Source organism: Pleurodeles waltl, chromosome 6 (assembly GCF_031143425.1).
Source record: "Pleurodeles waltl isolate 20211129_DDA chromosome 6, aPleWal1.hap1.20221129, whole genome shotgun sequence".
NCBI lineage: Eukaryota > Metazoa > Chordata > Amphibia > Caudata > Salamandridae > Pleurodeles > Pleurodeles waltl.
The window spans coordinates 643,872,989-643,891,929 of NC_090445.1; the positions used below are offsets into that span (position 1 = coordinate 643,872,989).

Here is an 18,941-nt window from a genome sequence, read left to right on the forward strand (position 1 = left end):
GAAATGTGACCACAAGAAATGTGACCATCCTTTCGCATTCATGTTTAAGAGACTTTGCGGCACAGCCGGTTACACTTTCTCAGTTGTATATGCTAGACCATTTCAACTCTGCTAAGATCAGCTTTTTTGCTGATGTAGTGTTCCTTCACAGTGTACTTAAGCTTTTAACTATTGGTCAGAAAGTTACAGGCTGTGAGAACGTGATCGATTCAAGATTGGAGCATTGTGGATAGTGGACAAATTTGAAATTTACAGCAAGCCTGGCCTTAAGTGACACTATGTAGAATTTTTAAGGAGCATTCCACAAGAAGGGAAAATTTGGATAGGCATTCCTCCACAAGTAATAGTGGTCCCTTAGTGATGGCTGTATATCTATATATTGAGGACAAAAGGATCCACGTGCCAAAATACTATCGCCAGAATATCATCTACTGATATATTATGATGGCTAGTATATAAAAGTGAGTATTGATTAACTTTTCTCAACCTTACATCTGTGCACCCTGATGATACATACATACTGCCAAGAAACATCTAGATAAAGCATTTCCTATCTTTGTAATTAACTGTTTCATAAGCTCCTCAATGTGTATATTTCTTACTGCTGAAGAATGCAGTGGGTTCTAGATGTGCAATAGGTTCTAATCGTCAAAGGAAATCTCCAGCCTCACCGATTAGATAGTTAAAAATAGGAAATGTAAACTTACCATTATATTGTTACCTATAATACAGTAGTAAATATTTTGGTTACAATATTTTGGTAGGTCGATATTAAAGCCTTGACATTCTGATTAAATATCATGGTTTCAGATACACTAATACCTACTCCAGAAAAGGAAAGGAATACATCAAATGAACTGACTGCAGGGTAAGGGAAGTGCTACACAAGATATCAGTAGCACAAATAAACAGATAATATTATCTGGCACAAAAATTGATTCCTAAATATCATCTACAAAAATATTGCTCCATTGCAATTAATAACAGAAAACCTACACTCAATGGGACCTTGTTTTTGTAAGCAATACATAAGCCGCTAGATTTATGTTGGATATTTCTTTGTACAATATTTGGACATACACCTTGTCCACAGAGATTACTGAAAAGCAGTGTATGGTGAATGCAAGCAGTGGAAGATGATTGTTGAATTCAGTGCCTTGAGCCATGATGGGGAAAATGAATGCTACCTTGCTGTAAGGCACAGTGGTATGTAGTAGGAAGTTAGTGCATTAGATATTGTACTTTGAGGTTGATCGTGAGATTGGGAGACTTTCACATGCAACCATAAGTCTTAACACATGCAGAATTGAAACTGGCCTCTGTTTCTGTTTTAGTGGTACAGTTGTTAGTTAGGAGAAATTGAGTGGAATTTATTTAAAGTTTTAGAATTTTCAAATGGCATGTGGTTATCACGGTTGGTCGCACCGGGGATAAGTATCCAATATTTAATATTACTGGGAAAAAGCCTGCCAGTCACATAGTAGCTGAGAGATCCATTGCTGAGGATCTTGAACATCCTCAGCATTCAAAGATTTATAAATATATACCCCTTTTCATTCCAAACTTCCAGTCCTGGATAGTACGACTGCTTGGCCGAAAGATGAGATATTGGGGATAATTTGTGTGATATGGTTGTTGGATTATGAAAACATTTGGGCATATTTTGTGCCCATATTTTGTTAGACAAGGATACAGTATTTGATACCACTATTTAATTAGCATAACTGTTACACAGTACAACTAACTGGTAAACCAATTTTGTGGCCATTAATATATTATAAGACAATATAACACAATATCTCTTGCAGTAAATTCAAATAATATCTATGACTAGTTGAAGAAGCATTGGCATGGTCAGTAGATTTCACCTGTTGACACCTATTGTCTTTATCAATTCTTGTTTCATAAAGCCAAAGAAACATCATTCCAAGATGACTTGTTGTACACACATGGGCAGGAATCTTGGAATGTTGGAAGATTGCTGTCTGCTGATACAGTGGTGGGTAGCACACAAAGGGATTGAGCAGTAAGAGGCTTGAGGGAGTGGGAAGACTGAGCTGACAAAAATCTCTGGAATGCACTTCTCAGTTCAAAGAAGACATTTATTATTATTTCACCACAAGGTTCCTAAAAAAGGAGATTAGTAAGTTGAAAGCACACATTTAAAAATAGCACAGTAATGAAAGGAAAATATACCAAAACGATTCTCAACTGCAATGTACACCGCAAATATATGTAGTTATAAATATGCAAAGCAAAGAATAAAGTAAAACTTCATCACCGTAGGGCCTGCCAACCTCTTCATCTTTCTCATGCCAGCAGGAAGATGACCCCGTTCAACTGCAAGAAAGAGATATCCACCCTCACAGGACAGATGTGTCAGGCATTCAACGTCTAATCCTGACCGAGGTCTTGGAAATTCCACTGCTACTAAGCAGGGCCACCTTATTAGATCTTAAAGAACCCGAGAAGGGCTTTCCGGAAGAAAACCCTCCCATAAAAAAGAAATATTCAAACATGCTGGCTAATGTAGGTCAGTGTTGAAAGAAACAGGTTGGAACTGGCCAGTCTCCCAAATTGTCTCTCTGAAGGCCAAACCGTTCCCTGCTTTCACTAAAAAACATCAATCTGGTACATTCCTATCCTGCTGACGCCTACCTCCTCGATAATATGTCCCAGCTCTTCAGTGGGAAAGAATACAAAAACAAGCACAGTTTACAATGTGCAGCCTTTAACATGGCAGTGTCTAACGCTACAATAAAGTCAATCGGCAGCTAAGCTGATTACAAAATGTAATCTTCAATTGGTGAACACTAGACAGCTAGTCCAGGTACAAAGTAGTGCAACACAAAGTCAGTGGTCAAAAACACATATTGCACTACATTCCTACCCTTTGATCAATGACTTCGTACTTTTCTCTTATTTAAAAAAAAAAGAAAATATTATAAGCAAATCAGGTTTGCATTGTACACAGCAACATAATGAAATGATAAAAGCAATCACTATTGTACAATGGAAGTCGATTAATGTATTGATCTTATGAACATTTAAACCAGACATACCTACAATGAAAAGACTGAAGCTTATATATATTGATTGGGTTAATAACTGATTGAATAGTGTCTCTAAGATAGCAAGTAGGTGTAGAATTTGATGAAAATATCATGTGTTTTAATCATGTAGAGGTACACGGTTCACCTGCAAGGTTTACTGGAATATAAGTGTTCCCATACGAGAATAGTCAGCCAACTGGCAACTTAAACATGCTTAATGAAACTTGCATCAGTTATCAGATGATTACAAGCCATGGGTTAGTTCCAGTGGACAAATGTAATCAAACACATTGACAGAACATCCATAGTACTCTGCATTGATCCTATGCAGAACTTGAATCTGTGAAGCACAAGTAGCACTAAATGGATCCATAGGTTTTGTACTTTAAAAGTAGCAGGAACGTTGCACAAAGGATATCAATCAGGTTCAAGTTGGAGGTGCAGTTCCCCCCTGACTCCACACGCAAACGCCCGAAGGGAGACCACACAGCACAGTCATGGTCAGTGGCAAGTCGTAGTAAGATCTGTAAAAGAAACAAGTATGATTTTTCTTGCACATAACATTTGTCATCTGAAATGTGCTCTCCGTTTACCTTTCCTTGTTTTATAATCAGCAGGACATTTTTGGGGCCCTTTGCTATGATTTCAGCAGGATCTGGAGGGCCATGGGGATTCAACCCACACCTTAGCACTAAGGTATCTGCTGAATCACAGCTTACCTTTTCTAGCACTGTCAGAAGGGCTGGTGCAGTCCCCTTCCTCACCAATCCTCCATACACTGCTTTTATGACAAGTTGGGCAAATCTGTCTCCAATCTGTATGAATAAATCAGCTTTTTCACTATTTAACAGAATAGCTTTCATTTCTATCAGTCCTAGTAACTTTCCTCTCCCCAATTGATCTTTGACTGTTTGTGGGACAGAACTCTGTTATGTGCGCTGACAAATAGGACATTGCAAAATCACAGTTTTTATCAAATCTAGGGGAATGTACATCCCTCTAATCCTCGCCCACCTGTAAGTGGATTTTTCTCCCAGGTGTCCACATTTCTGGTGCGCCCACTTACCCATCCCCACCAAGTCAGAATTCTGGGTTGACACTTCTGCCTCTGAACTTTTGTCTTTGACGTCTGCAAGGGAATTGAACCAGCGTTCTAATGAGTCAATGGGACAATGAGCAACTATGACTTTGTTCTAACATTTCCAAAATTTCCTGCCACAATTCTTTGATACACACCTCCTTTGAGTGAATGAACCAGTTAAGTGCATGGCATGTGGGAAGACAAATGGCTAATCCATAGGCAGTGGACCAAGAATCAGTATAAAAATGACAAGTCCCAGGCAGCTCTTGCTTTAGAGCCTGACACACAGTGTACAATTCTGCATATTGGCTACTTTTTCCTTCTCCTGTGGTGGACAATAACTTTTCAGTAACTGGATTGTATGACACTGCTTTCCAATGTATTTTAGTATTCACGCATTTGAATGAAATATTAGTAAAACAAACATGCCTTCTGTCCTCAGGGGACAAGAATTCAAATGGCACACTCCATTTCACTGGTGACTCTTTTGCCTGTGGTACCTCCTGCACTCTCTCCTCATCCTGTACAATGGCTTGTGACACCTTTTTCATGTAGGGCTGCAGTGCCTGCCGGTCCTGCTCGAGCCCTGTCTTGTATGTACCAGATCCAGTGTATGATACTACCCTCTGGTGCATGTCCTATACGGTGAGATTTAGGTGAACTCATCACCCACTGCACAATTGGTATTTCAGGTCTCAGAATTACGTTATGACGTCATAACGTAATTCTGAGACCTGAAATACCAATTGTGCAGTGGGTGATGAGTTCACCTAAATCTCATCGTATAGGACATTCACCAGAGGGTAGTATCATTTGATCAGTATCCCCTTGAGCCCAATAACAGACCAAAAGCTATTTTTTAAAAGGAGTATACTGGCTACTTTTTCCTTCTCCTGTGGTAGACAATAACTTTTCAGTAACTGGATTGTATGACACTGCTTTCCAATGTCTTTTAGTATTCACGCATTTGAATGAAATATTAGTAAAACAAACATGCCTTTGTCCTCAGGGACAAGAATTCAAATGGCACACTCCATTTCACTGGTGACTCTTTTGCCTGTGGTACCTCCTGCACTCTCTCCTCATCCTGTACAATGGCTTGTGACACCTTTTTCATGTAGGGCTGCAGTGCCTGCCGGTCCTGCTCGAGCCCTGTCTTGTATGTACCAGATCCAGTGTATGATACTACCCTCTGGTGCATGTCCTATACGATGAGATTTAGGTGAACTCATCACCCACTGCACAATTGGTATTTCAGGTCTCAGAATTACGTTATGACGTCATAACGTAATTCTGAGACCTGAAATACCAATTCTGCAGTGGGTGATGAGTTCACCTAAATCTCATCGTATAGGACATGCACCAGAGGGTAGTATCATTTGATCAGTATCCCCTTGAGCCCAATAACAAACCAAAAGCTATTTTTCAAAAGGAGTATAGCGTTCCCCAGAGTCAGGTAGTTTTCTAATCCAATAACCTAGGGGCACCCTCGTCCTCCCCTGTTTCTGCCACATATTCCAATTTGCATATTGTCCCTGAACAGTTGCATGTAACTCAATATCTCCCTCTTGCACTGTACACAAGTCTAAAGTCTGTTGAATTCTTTAATTTGCCAAATCAAAAGCACACTGCTGCTCTTCACTCCATTCAAACTCATGTTTTTTCCTGGTTACTTTGTACTAAAGTTTTAAGATTTTACTCATATGAGAGTCATGCTGTTTCCAAAAATCAAACAATCTCATTAAACTATGTGTCTCTTGCTTAATGCAAATAGTAACAAACTCCAAAATATTTTGTTTTACCTATAGCAACATCTCTTTATGTACTGTATTCCACTGAATACCCAGAACCTGCACATTTTGCGACAGTACCTGTGTCTTGCCTGAATTAATTGTACACATCGTACTCTGCAAAAGTTGTCTAAATATACTGGTAACATTGCCAACTTCTTGCTAATCTTTTAAAGAATGCATCTCAACTCCTGCCAAAAACTGTGGGCTACCCTGCGCACGAACTACACTCTGCTCATGCAGCTCACACTGGCCCCTACCTTTTTTCACCTCCTCATTACTGGAATGTGAAAAGTCAGATTCTCCTGTAACAGCTTGGTAGATTTCAGCTTTATCTCATGATAACTTATTTTGGCTGCCTTGCCTTTTCATTTCTTATTTTCATATTCCAACTGTTTACATCTCTCATGCATTTTTCTATAAGCAGACAAAAGTATCCAAACCCCCCTGTCAAGAATAAAAGGGATATCATTCTGTTCTAAAAGCACCTTTTCTAAACATGTAAAAACATTCAACACTTTTGTTTTATCCAAGCATCCATCCCAAAACTTAGAAATTCCTGAAAATCAAGAAAAAACATTTGCCAATACATCATAAGGCATTTTAATTTCACATGCATTTTCAAACATTGTTTGCGGTGCTTCCTTTAACTCTCTGAACAAAAACATATTTACACTTTTAAATCGTGCACTCTCAACCTCCAACCCCTCTTTTTAACAACCTATGGCAAAATGTTTTGCTTTCACTAATGACCGAGCTGACAAAATCTCTGGAATGCACTTCTCAGTTCAAAGAAGACATTTATTATTATTTCATGACGAGGTTACTAAAAAAGGAGATTAGTAGGTCGAAAGCACACATTTAAAAATAGTCACAGCAATGAAAGGAAAATATACCAAAATGATTCTCAACTGCAGTGTATACAGCAAATATATGTAGTTATGATAATGCAAAGCAAAGAATGAAGTAAAAATTAATCATGTAGGGCCTTTCAGATGCTTTATCTTTCTCATGCCAGCAAGAAGATGACCCCGTTCAACTGCGAGAAAGAGAAGTCCACCCTCATGGGACAGATGTCAAGCATTTGACGTCCAATCTTGACCGAGGTCTCGGAAATTTCACCGTTACTGAGCACGGCAGTCTTTTTATATCCTAAAAAAACGTAGAAGGACTTTCTGGAAAACCCCCTCCCATAAAAAAGAAATATTCAAACATGCTGGCTAATGTAGGTCAGATTTGAAAGAAACAGGTTGGAACTGGCCAGTCTCCCAAATTGTCTCTCTCAAGGCTAAACCGTTCCCTACTTGCACAACAACAAAAAAACAGTCTGGTACATTCTTATTGTGCTGACTGACTAACTGTTTGGTGATAATATGTCCTAGCTTTTCGGTGAGAAAGAAGACAAAAACAAGCACAGTTTACAATGTGGAAAAACACGGACGGCTTTAACATAGCAATGTCTAATGCTACGATAAAGTCAATAGGCAGCTAAACTGAATACAAAATCTAATCTGCAACTGGTGAGCACTGGACAACTAATCCAGATGCAAAGTAGTGCAACACAAAGTCAGCGGTCAAAAACACATATTTCACTACACAGATAGGGACAGAAAATAGTATAGCCCAGCACTACAAATTGTGACCCTAGCAGTGGAAGGATACATGTTCCTTGGTTGGGATAAAAACATGACTAGGGAGGCAAGCCATTAAGAGCAGGGAAGTGAAATGGACAAGAAAACCACTGAATAATGACCAATGGATAAACTCAAAGCCTACTCTAAATCTGTATTGAATACAATAGGTTGGTTACCCAACAAACAGCTAAAGTGATTAAGATCTCAAAAAGCAGAGACTGCACCTTCCACAGAATATTAGTATGCTTTTAGAGAGGAACATGCTAGTAGTGCAATACCTATTTATAGAGATTGATGAATCCTGGTAATTTGATTATTCTAAGTGTATTTTCTGCTTTTGAATACCATGAATTAAGTGTCCTGATGAACTGCAGCTGTAGCACTATTGTAGTGTATGTGTCTGTAGTAAACATAAATGTTTAGATGGTTTTATGTAGTTTCATGAATATATTTTCTTTATTAGTATCTCATGTGGTGTTTCTAGATATGGTTTAGTAATTACTGCAATAAAACATATACAAGTGACATCACACATCACCCCCATTTGAAGAACAGGAAGATGACATGATACGCCCGGTCACTCAGTTTCTTCATAATTTCTCAATTCAAGTCTCGCAGAGGAAGTTAGAAACATGTCACAGCCACTGGATCACATTTACTCACAATTATGAGGTTTTTAGGCCTCTCCTACAGACAGCTTTAACTGCCTGTTGTTGAAGACATATTGTGACCATTTTAATATACAGAGTGCACTTTGGACCAGTCCCTTGATTGTGATTGGATGATTTTCAAGTCTATATAAATGCCTTGCTCTTAGTTAAGTAGGTTTCTCCCTCTTCTTCTTTTGTCCTACCCACTTTGCCATCCTTAGACTGAATAAGCTATGTACCTCCACTGCTGACATGTGGGAAGTACCTTTTTCATTTTTCTTTTAGCACACCAGGGGAGTGAATGGCTTTCCTCTCCCATATCGGCTCATTCCACCTCACACCCCCCATCTCCAACTCTCTCTTGAGGTTAATCATCTCCCCTTCCCTTCAGGGAAAGCTCTAATTTTTGTATTTTAATTTGCCATTCTAAAATGACTGTCAGTCTTTGTGAAATAGTAATGTTTTAAAAAAATGCCAGAATGGTGACCAGAGCATCATTAGGTATTCGTACACACATTGGTGACTATCTTGGAATGGTTTTTCTTTTTCATAAGAGAAAAAACAAACCATGCTGTGTATGTGTTTTGATGCAAGGGCTGTGATCCCTGAATGTTTTATAAAGAAATAGTAAAAAAAAATCCAGAATAACCACATATGTGCGCACAGGTGCAGTGATTCAGAAATGCTATTTTGCTTTTTTCCTGTGATGCAAACTAGCTTTGGCAAAGTCAAAGGTTTGGCAATCACTTTTAAAAGTGGAAAAGTGGACACCTATCGATTTAGCCAATGTTTGTTTAACTATGTGAATCAGAGTGTCTGTAGCCATCTGGGGTGTGAAATGAAGTTTAGTGGCAACCACCAGCTCATGTGTGTGTGTTTGTGGTATGTGCTCGTATGTGCCAAGTCAAATAAGAATATAACCTCTGAGGTAAGCCTTTTAAATAGCTTATGTCTCCTAAATGTTGTTTTTAGAGTGATGCCCGGAGTAACTTTCAAAGCAAAGAAATGAAGAAAACACTGGATCATAAAGAGAATGACATCCAACACTTAGTGGTCGTTCAAAATGAGGTAAGAAGTTTTGTAAAATTTCTTGATTTGCAGGAACAGCATAACAAAACTATGCATGGCATTACTGTTTATCACATGTTCATTGTTTGCCTAAACTTAAGACAAATTGTTTTTTAGTGGGACCATACAGATCCTTGGGTGAGCTTGTCATCAACTCCAGAGTTGCAGATACAATACAATGCTGCTCCTTTCTGGCTGTCTACTTTTCATTTAGATGAGCACAATGTTTTGGATCCTCTTTTAAGGTGACTTGAAGAGGATGCTGCATGCCCCTTCTTTGTGGATATCATGACAGAATCTTGTGAGTTCTTTCTTTGCAGATTCACTGGAAGGCTGTTGTGGTCTCCTTGTTTGAAGAGTGTCAAGATTTTGTCATGTGACTTTCCACTGGGAGAAACAAGAGGTGTTTGTTGTTTCTTCTTTGGTTTTCCATCGAAATGCTTTTGTGTGCCTCATTCTTAAATGAGCAAGCTTATGTGCTAACATATTTTTAAATTGCTTAATGGGTATGGAAATGCATAGACTTACAGAAGCACTGATTTACAAGAACGTTACAAAGTCATGGTTGTAATCAGCACGGAGGAGCTTGTCATAGTTTGACTCTCGCTCTAGGCAAGACTGCTGGTTTAAGGATGACAGTACTTGTGTTTGTAGGTGACTATGCCAGTCCTACAACAAGTCACAACTGTTGTCCCAACCCTCCTGGCTCACAAGCAGCACCTCACCAAAACCCTAAACAGTTAAAGGTGATTTGTGGCAGCCTTTACGCATGGACTCAAGAGTGTGACATCTCAGGGAGTGTAGTGGTTGAACAGAAATGACCCCTTTCTCACATTACCAAAATATGTCGCAATCAAACACAGGCAACAAAGAAGATGCAGTAAGGTTTCTATAGGTTTTATTTAACAAAACTGCAATCTACAATAAGTTGCATGGGCTGCAATGATTAGGATAATGAATGATACAAGAAACAGAATGGTAAAGACAAGAGTCATTAATACAAAAACCCTCACCATCTCGCAATAACATAAAATGACATTAGATATGATACCCTAATGTCATGTACCTAAACTCTAACCTAAAAGAGAGCTAGATGTGTTAAACCTAATCTGACAATGCCATGTCCAAGAGAAGAGTCCCCCCAAGCCTTGTTACCGTGAAATGAAGTCTCTTAGCTCAGACTCAGTGGGGACATGAAGTCTGGGTCAGCATCAAGGCAACATGCAGCATCGATAGCAGCAATGGCATCTGGTCGGAATCCCTCTGACTATCTGTCTAAGTGAGGTGCATTTATACAGATCTGCTTGGACTCCTAACGTAGGACTGTTCCCAAACAATAGATAACATGACAGGCTTGAAACAGCAATTATTGTAAACAATTCCCTCAAAGGTGTGAAGAGGGAAAGTACCTAATGTAAACCTACAGTTTGTTTATCTTTTTTGCTTGAAATTGACACCTTAGCACAGTGGCACTTACAACGTGAAACGTGAAACTAAAACATTGGCCTAACTAGAAACAATGCAGCCATCTTGGAAACATATAATTAAATAATTGTGTTAAAACAGAGCAAGCTAAGTAGGGTAAAAGTCACTAGGTGATGGGGCACAGGTCCGCAAGCCAGAAGTCTAAGCTAACTCCTCTGTCCCATTAAAACAAGATAGGATTCACTACTCCCTCCCCATTGCCGTAACAAGTATGATGCCATAGGATGACGCCATTGAAGGTGAATAAATACTAGCTAAAATGCACTGGACTTAAAAGCTAAAATCATAAAAACTAGTTAAATTTGTATCTTAAGAACATGTTAAAAACAGTTAAAAACACAATTCTGTACCGCTGCGGTCAGAAAAGGGAAACCAGCGGTTTCCCGCCGGTTTTCCCCTGGCCATAGGAATCCTCCATGGCGGCGCTGCAAGCAGCGCCGCCATGGGGATTCCGACCCCCTTCCCGCCATCCTGTTCCTGGCGGTTCTTACCGCCAGGAACAGGATGGCGGAAACGGGTGTCGTGGGGCCCCTGGGGGCCACTGCACTGCACTGGCATGGGCAGTGCAGGGGCCCCCTAACAGGGCCCCATGAAGATTTTAGTGTCTGATTTGCAGACACTGAAAATCGCGACGGGTGCCACTGCACCTGTCGCACCCCTTCAACTCCGCCGGCTCCATTCGGAGCCGGCTTCATTGTTGAAGGGGCTTTCCCGCTGGGCCGGCGGGCGGCCTTCTGGCGGTCGCCCGCCGGCCCAGCGGGAAAGTCAGAATGACCGCCGCGGTCATTTGACCGCGTTATGGTCTTCTGGCGGTTCCCGCCAGGCGGGCGGCTTCCGCCGCCCGCCGTGGTCGGAATGACCCCCGTAATGTCGAACATGACAAGCACAGCAGGCCAAAGTAAGGGCAATAAATGCAAACTTTGAATTTGGTAAAAGAAGCCAATCAACAAATCCATTTAACAGTAGTCATGATATTGAAGAGCATCTTCGAAGCCATTGAATGGAAAGGATCGCAGGAAAGAGGCCACATCGTCGGATGTTAGATTGATGACAGGATAGGCAGACGGATCCACGGACCAGTAGTGCATAGCAGTCCACCTGCAGAAGGGGCACTCTCCACAGTGCCAAAAAGAGCCAGATCATTCACCAAGGGCAGCTCATTAGTGGCCTCGGGAATCAGCCTTAGTCTCAAAGGGCACGACCGTGAATGAACCCTCATCCGGGACATCAGCAGTGCTTGGTCCACAGGAGGCACTGGCAGAACAGCAAGACACACTGTAGGCAAATGTTCGAAGACGCACCCTACGCAGCGAAAGACTGGTTGCACGTACCATAGGAGTGGTCGGAATGACAATGACCAATCACGGACCAATTCTTCCAGCAACGGAGCATTAAAGACCTGAACCATGCATTCACAACACAGTTGAGCTGGTGGCAGTGGCTCCATTGCTTCGCGTAGCTGGAAAGACACAACCACTGTGAAACAGAAGTAGTAGCAGTAGTACTCCGCCTATTTAACTCTGCCTATTAATGCTATTATTATTGGAAATCCGCCAAACACACTTGAAAAGAGTGAATGGATGGCAAATGGAATAACTCAGAAGACAGTCTGGAAGATGGAAACAAATCCAGACCCAATAGCCTTGAAGAAATGGTCTATCCCGGTAGTGTTCGAAGCATTGAAAATTCTGGATACCAGCTCTCCAAAATGCTTGGGGAAGTTGGTATTTAATAGGAATTGTATCTTGGCTGATGATCTGGCAATCTGGAGAGCAGCCGATGTCAATGCAAATTATTTTTGGAACAGTATCGCCTTAAACCTGCTCAGCTTGTCATAATTTGCATTAGCAGTATCAATGTGAGGCCACATTTCTGATACTGTTATCTCTCATGTGGAGGGGGGGAATAAAACTTGTCCACAACACGTAATGACCTTAGAGACTGAAATTGCATAGGCAATTCATGATTGCATACTGCAACAGCTTTGGTCGCTCAGTACTACATAACTTCCATTCGAAAGTACATGAAATGCTGGTCAAATCAAAGGGACAGGAGAACCCTTCAGAAAACAGGCCAAGTTTGCAACCCCCACATTGCAAAGACCATGAAGGGGCACCTGCTTGCAGATCATTGAATGACTAACAGTAGTCTCACATTCGCTTTCACTGAGAAAGACCTCAGTTTTACCGTTCAGACATTTGTATTCAAAGGGCAACTCCCACTTTTTTTTAATATAGCTATCGCCTAGCCGCTCGCACCTGCCCACTGCAAGATGTTTCAGGCATTTTGAAAAACGAAAAGTGGAAATGGGCAGATTAATAATACCCTGTAGGAGCCATACTGTTGATGGACTTTCTGCAACTGTGAAAGGCAACTTCTCTGACTTTTCTATGTGAAGCATGGTAAAAGTTGCTTCCCTTTTAGCCATTGCCTGTTGTTCCTTGGGTATATTAAAAGCAGCAAACAAGTCACTATTGTGAATATACTTCCATGGAACGCGGCCAATTTTCAGAGTCTGCAATGTCCAACCTAACTGCATGATGGAACGCAGCTGAATTTGCCAATGATATAAAAGGGACATGTCGGTCTGAATGATATCTATCGCAGACAACACTATGGGGGTCATTATGACACCAGTGGTAAAAACCTCATACCGCATGGCGACGGCCGCCAAAAGACCATCGTCACAGCTACCAGCTGTCCGCCGTCTTATGACCACAGCGGGATTTCTGCCAGAAGGATGGCGGAAATCTGGCTGTGGCCATGCCGGCGGATGGCAGTAAGGTTGCGCTACTGCCACCAGCAGCGCCACGCCAGTAGACCGCCGTATTATGAGAATAATATGGCCAGGTGGTGTTCTGCTGGTGGACGCTGCTGCTGGCAGCAGCGCCCTGTCCCGTGTCCTGCCGGAGGACCACCTGACTACAGGTAAGTCGGGTGCTCCGACAGGGGAGGGGGATGGGGGTGTTGTGTGTGCCTCTGGGGGTGGGGGTGTATGTCTGTGCATGCGTGTGTGTGGGTGTGTGTTCCGTTTTGTATGTGTGTGCATGTTTGGGGGGGTGAGTGCATGTATGTTGAGTTGTGTTAACGCATGTGTGCGTGTGTGTATGTAAGTGTGTGTGGATGTGTGTGTCAATGGAAGTATGTATGTGTGGATGAATGTTAGAATGGTTGTGTGTATGCGTAGGTGCATGTGTGCAGGAAGGGGCGTGTATGAAGGGGGGTCTGGAGTGGAGGGTGGGGGGGAAACCTGGGGAGGGGGTGGGGAAAACCCCTATCAGTGATAGGGAAGGGATTCCCTGTCACTGACAGTGCCTACCGCCATGGATTTCGTGGTGGTAAGGATGCCACGAAAACCATGGCAGTAGACAGGGACATAATCCTGCAGGTGGGCAAGTGGCGGCCGCCAGGCCAGTGATTGAAGTCTCCAGCCCCGCAGTCGTTACCGCTGTGGTGGTCGGTGTGGTACACTGACGGTTTGGCTTCAGCCAGACCACCAATGTCTTACTATGGAGAAAAGTACCGCCAGCCTGTTGGCAGTACTTTCCTCCATATTAACGCTGACCGCCGGGGTCATAATGACCCCCTATATTTGTTAGGGAATAAATCCTGTTAGACAGTGTTCATTCCATTGCCATTTCTAAATTTTTGTTGTCTATCTGCCTTAAATGTGCAGCAACTTCTATCTGTGAGAGCTTCCAGATCTCATTATATATGGCATAGATTAATCTTTTAGAGCGTGGCTTTCTAGGACCTAACAAGAAGTCCTGCAAGTATATATCTTCAGAAAGAGTGTTAAGATGTTCCTTAACTGTGGCTAACGTGTTTGCCTGTACCCACTGTTGGCACAGTTTACCCACACAGTATGTTGTAACTATACCCATGTGTTGACCCAAGACAAAGCAAGGGTCTGGCCAGCTAATCTTGAAACCCTCTGAGGGATTCTCAAAATGTGCCTGAAACCCATTTGTGTCTAATGGCCAAATCAACCACCTGCCGGGACTGGAAAGTGAAGAGTTTTAGGTACCAGTCTGTGCATCTAGTTCTTCCTCTGTGACATTAAGGAAGTATTGTCAATTATTAAACCTTGCCAGTGTGGGGATACTGGGCGTATTCATTTCTTTTAGTGTTGCTAACCCCAGACAGGATGTCAGTTGAATGGTGTCATTCAAAAAGATAATTTGCACAGGAATAAGGCATGCTCTAAATAAAGCTTCCTTATCCTGTATTTGCCACTCTTGTGTTCCCCATACACTCTTTAAATCAATAGTGTTCTTCCAGTATTTTTAACCTTCAACTGCAAGACTGGGAACAAAGGAATCTGAACAAATCAGTGTTGTATCAGTTAGCAAAAGATTCCTAATTTTGGAAGGAGGTAACTTGAAATAATATGACTCTGCATTTTTTGTGTCATGCCCAGAAAAAATAAGTACATTTATCTGTTTAATGTTTTGGGCTCCCCACAGATGGTGTTGAACAGTGTTTCCACTGTGTGAAATTAAATACTGGTCTATGTCTAGTGGCACGGTGCAGGTAGTAATGCCCCCAATTACTATAACAGAATTTTTCCCCATAATTCTTTGTATTTGTGTATACATCATTACTTTCAAATACTGAATAGTCCTTCATTTCAGTTAACATTGAATCAACTGTCTGGACATATCAATCATCAAATACAACACCAGGTGTAACTACATCAGTCATAGAAATTTTGAAGACATATGGAATTTGAATTACCTCAGTTCCCGTATATATCAAATGGAACGTTGTCCCACACAATACCATCAGGAATAGGTACAGCTGAAATATTAACAAGGGACAAGTCTCTTCGGACCTTATCTGAGGAATGATATGGAGTTAAGACTTCATCCACAGGCTCAACAGAGGAGCGTTCAGGAAGGTAATGAATATTTATAAGAAAAAAGAAAACAGTCACAAAACCAATCCATAAAAACAATGCAAAAAATATCAAGCAGAACCATAAATTGTTCCATAGGTGAATTAAATTGTTTTTTTAAGCCATAGATACAGCTTACGTGTCTTTGAAACATTTTCAATCACAGGAGTGGATGAGTTTGAAGAATAGTCATCAATATCATTAAAGGAACCAGAAGCAGTCTCTGCAAATGCAGGAGAAGGTGCATTACTGGTGACTGGATCCACTTCACTTGGAGGCTCATAGTAGACGATATTGTCAGTTTGTGTTGTGTTGGTGTAAAAAACAGCCACATCTTGGACAGGTGCTGTGGTTGAAGTGGTAACTGGAAACAGCAAGAGCTAATTTTCCGCCCTCCCCATGGTCAAGGAGGTATTTGTAGCATCGTGCGGCATACTTGTGTACTCAGACGTAGTGTTGTTATTTCTGCTTTGAAGAGGTATGTCCTGTTGGGTAGTGAGAGGGGACCGGGAACTACCCAAGGGACCTCTTGGTCTACTGTGCAGGGTAGGCCACATGATGAAGTTGTATGTCATCAATGGAAATTAATCTGTTTGCTTTGGAACCAGGCAGATGACAGTTCTGGTACCTTGTACTCCCAGGACTGGGACCGGTGCTCTGTAGGGTGACCAAATTCCTTCTTCACAGCGATCTTCTCACAAACCAGATCCCCGACTTTAGGAATCTAGCCAGTGGAAGTTGTTGGTAAATCCTTTATTCCTAAAGTGGCAGCACTGGCGAATTAGTTATTATCACAAAATTGCTGAAGCTCCTGTAAAAAGGTGAGGCATTCATTTATGTCAAAAGGTGTGTCTGCTACCACCAAACCAGGACCATCAAGATCTGGGACATACATAGGTAACCCAAAGAGAACCTCATATGGAGTGCGTCCCATCTTGGCAGATTATTCAGTGCTCTCTGGACCCCATCTAGGTGATGAAGCCAACTGCAGACAGAACCTAATAATCTAGCTGTTAAGGACTGCTTTAGATCACGATTCCTCCTCTCCACGACCGAATTTCCCTCGCGATGGTATGGTGAGGAGTAATGGAGTTCAACATCCATCGTCCCCATTGTGTCCCTGAATGCCTTAGAGGCAAAGGCAGGGCCCTGGTCCGAGTGGAATGCTGCAACAGCATATGTACCAATAAAGATCAGCAAGTCTTTTATAACAGTTCAAGCATCAGCTTACCGCTGTGGCCATACCCATAGGAATCTAGAACAATAATCTACAGCGACTAAGATGTATTTGTATGCACCATCAGATTGGAGCAGACAGCAGTGGTCCAGGTACACACAATGTAGTGGCCTATTGGACGCTAAGAGGGATGTTTGCAGTGGGCGTTTGATGTTAGAGCCTATAATTTGCTGTCAAATGTCACAACAAAGAACGCATTGCTTAGTCTGTTTGTATAGACTGGGCCACCGGAAGCATTTCTGTAAGAGTGATACTGTGGCCGAAATACCAGCATGAACAGAAGCGACACTCCCATGCGATGAGATCTAATCTCTGGTCCTGGTTGAGCATTGCTCAATCTCCAACCCCAGGAATTTTTGTGTTGGCAACATTCTGTGCACTGATGTGGTAAGAGTATTTTGTAGGGTATGTTTTTGGAAGAAACTTGCCCACAGCCGAAGATTTTACGGCAGTCAGAATTTCATTATCCAATCTTATCTGAGAATGAGTCACTGCAGCCACAGAAGCCATAGCTACTGCTGATTTGGCTGAAAATGTGTACTCCTACACGTTGGTGGCCCAATGTATGTACTACATGGACACAAGGTAGCTTATCCTTAAGATCCGCACCCTCCCCCACAGAGTTCTGTTTTTTATGGTGTTTCCTTTGGAGTCTCTAAACCTGTTCAATCGCCAATGATTAAGATAATCATTGTAGGACTGGACGCAGTAGTTTAAGTCACAGACAGTCAAAGTCAGTAGTCCTGGCTGTGTGTGTTCTAGTGCTAGAATAAGGGCTTTGAGTTCAGCCAGCTGAGCTGTGCAGTCCCCTAAGGTCTGCGTGTAGGTATTGTGAGGGTGGAAGACTCCATCCTTCATCATCCGCTCACAGCTGCGCAGGCGGCTGAATATTGATGCTTGGTACCTACAGCTAGTTGTGCTGAACCATCCAGGTAAATTACAGTATGGTATCTGTCAAGTGGCAAAATATCTGGAGGAACTCCTGTTCATATTGGAGAAATGCTTGTGTCTGAAGTTTAGGATCAAAGATGTAATCAACATCGGTGGCAGTCAGGGAGGTTGCCCACCGAATCTAGCGTGAATGTAATGCTTTAGCATTAGGAACGCTTGCTTTGGTGACAGCCTTTAAGGCTGGCTCTGGGGTAACGACAATGATGCGTTTCCCTAGGGCAAGTGGCCTCTCCTTAATGACAGCCATCTCAACTGCAGTTAGACTTTTTTCTGTTGGTGCAAAACGTTGTTCTGCATTGGAGTATAAATGTGATTTATATGCTATGGGCATCATGTCGCCTTCATTAAAGGTGACATAAGTGAACCCAATGGCACCAGCAATTATTCTGATGATCAAATTTGTTTTGTTGTCACGGGTGTGCAAGCATTTTGCTTCTAGCATGTCCTGTTGCAATTCCCTAAGGATGCGTCTGTGTTCAACTATTCAGAGTCTTCTAGAAAACTCAGGGCGTATTAAGTCATAAAGTGGCTAAATACATTGTGCATAGTCAGGAATGTATGTGCTGCCAAAATAAAAGAGACCAAGTAAAGACTGTAGTTTCTTGAGAGTGTTAGGTGGGTGGAGTTGAGCACATTTTTTCTAGAAAGTGCGGGGCCAAACTCTTCCCCTCGTTTGATAGCTCATATCCTAGGAACAATATGCTGAGAAAGGCTATTTTAGTCTTCCTTAAATTAAATTTGTATCCAAGGGCTGCGAATCCTAAAACAATCCGATCTACCCTGGCAAGATGAATGTTGAGGGCGTCATCTGTGAGAGAGATGTCATCCACATAAGACAACGCCTCGCGATCAATATCATGTAATATTGATGTTACTAGGGCTGAGAACAGCCCTGGGCTGTTCTTGTAGCCTTGGGGCAAACGGCAGAAGTGTTTTTTGTGAACCAAATGAGAATGTACTCAGGTCTTGACTTTCGTGTGCTAAGTTTTGGGGGAAAAAAATGTTGGAGATATCCAAGGTTGTTTTATATTTTTTGTGCACTATTTTGTTAATTAGTGCTGTGCTATGTGAATTTTGTTAAGCGTATGTACGTGT

At 41.8% G+C, this 18,941-nt stretch overlaps 1 protein-coding gene across 2 annotated transcripts in view; it reads left to right on the forward strand.

Annotated features, from left to right (window-relative positions):
* Window positions 1-18,941, forward strand: part of RAB44 (RAB44, member RAS oncogene family) — a 350,449-nt gene that overhangs the window by 189,492 nt on the left and 142,016 nt on the right. For both annotated transcript variants that reach the window (XM_069238986.1, XM_069238985.1), the window contains exon 7: window positions 9,181-9,276. In XM_069238986.1, the coding sequence (XP_069095087.1) occupies window positions 9,181-9,276 (96 nt within the window). The remainder of the gene's footprint in view (window positions 1-9,180; window positions 9,277-18,941) is intronic.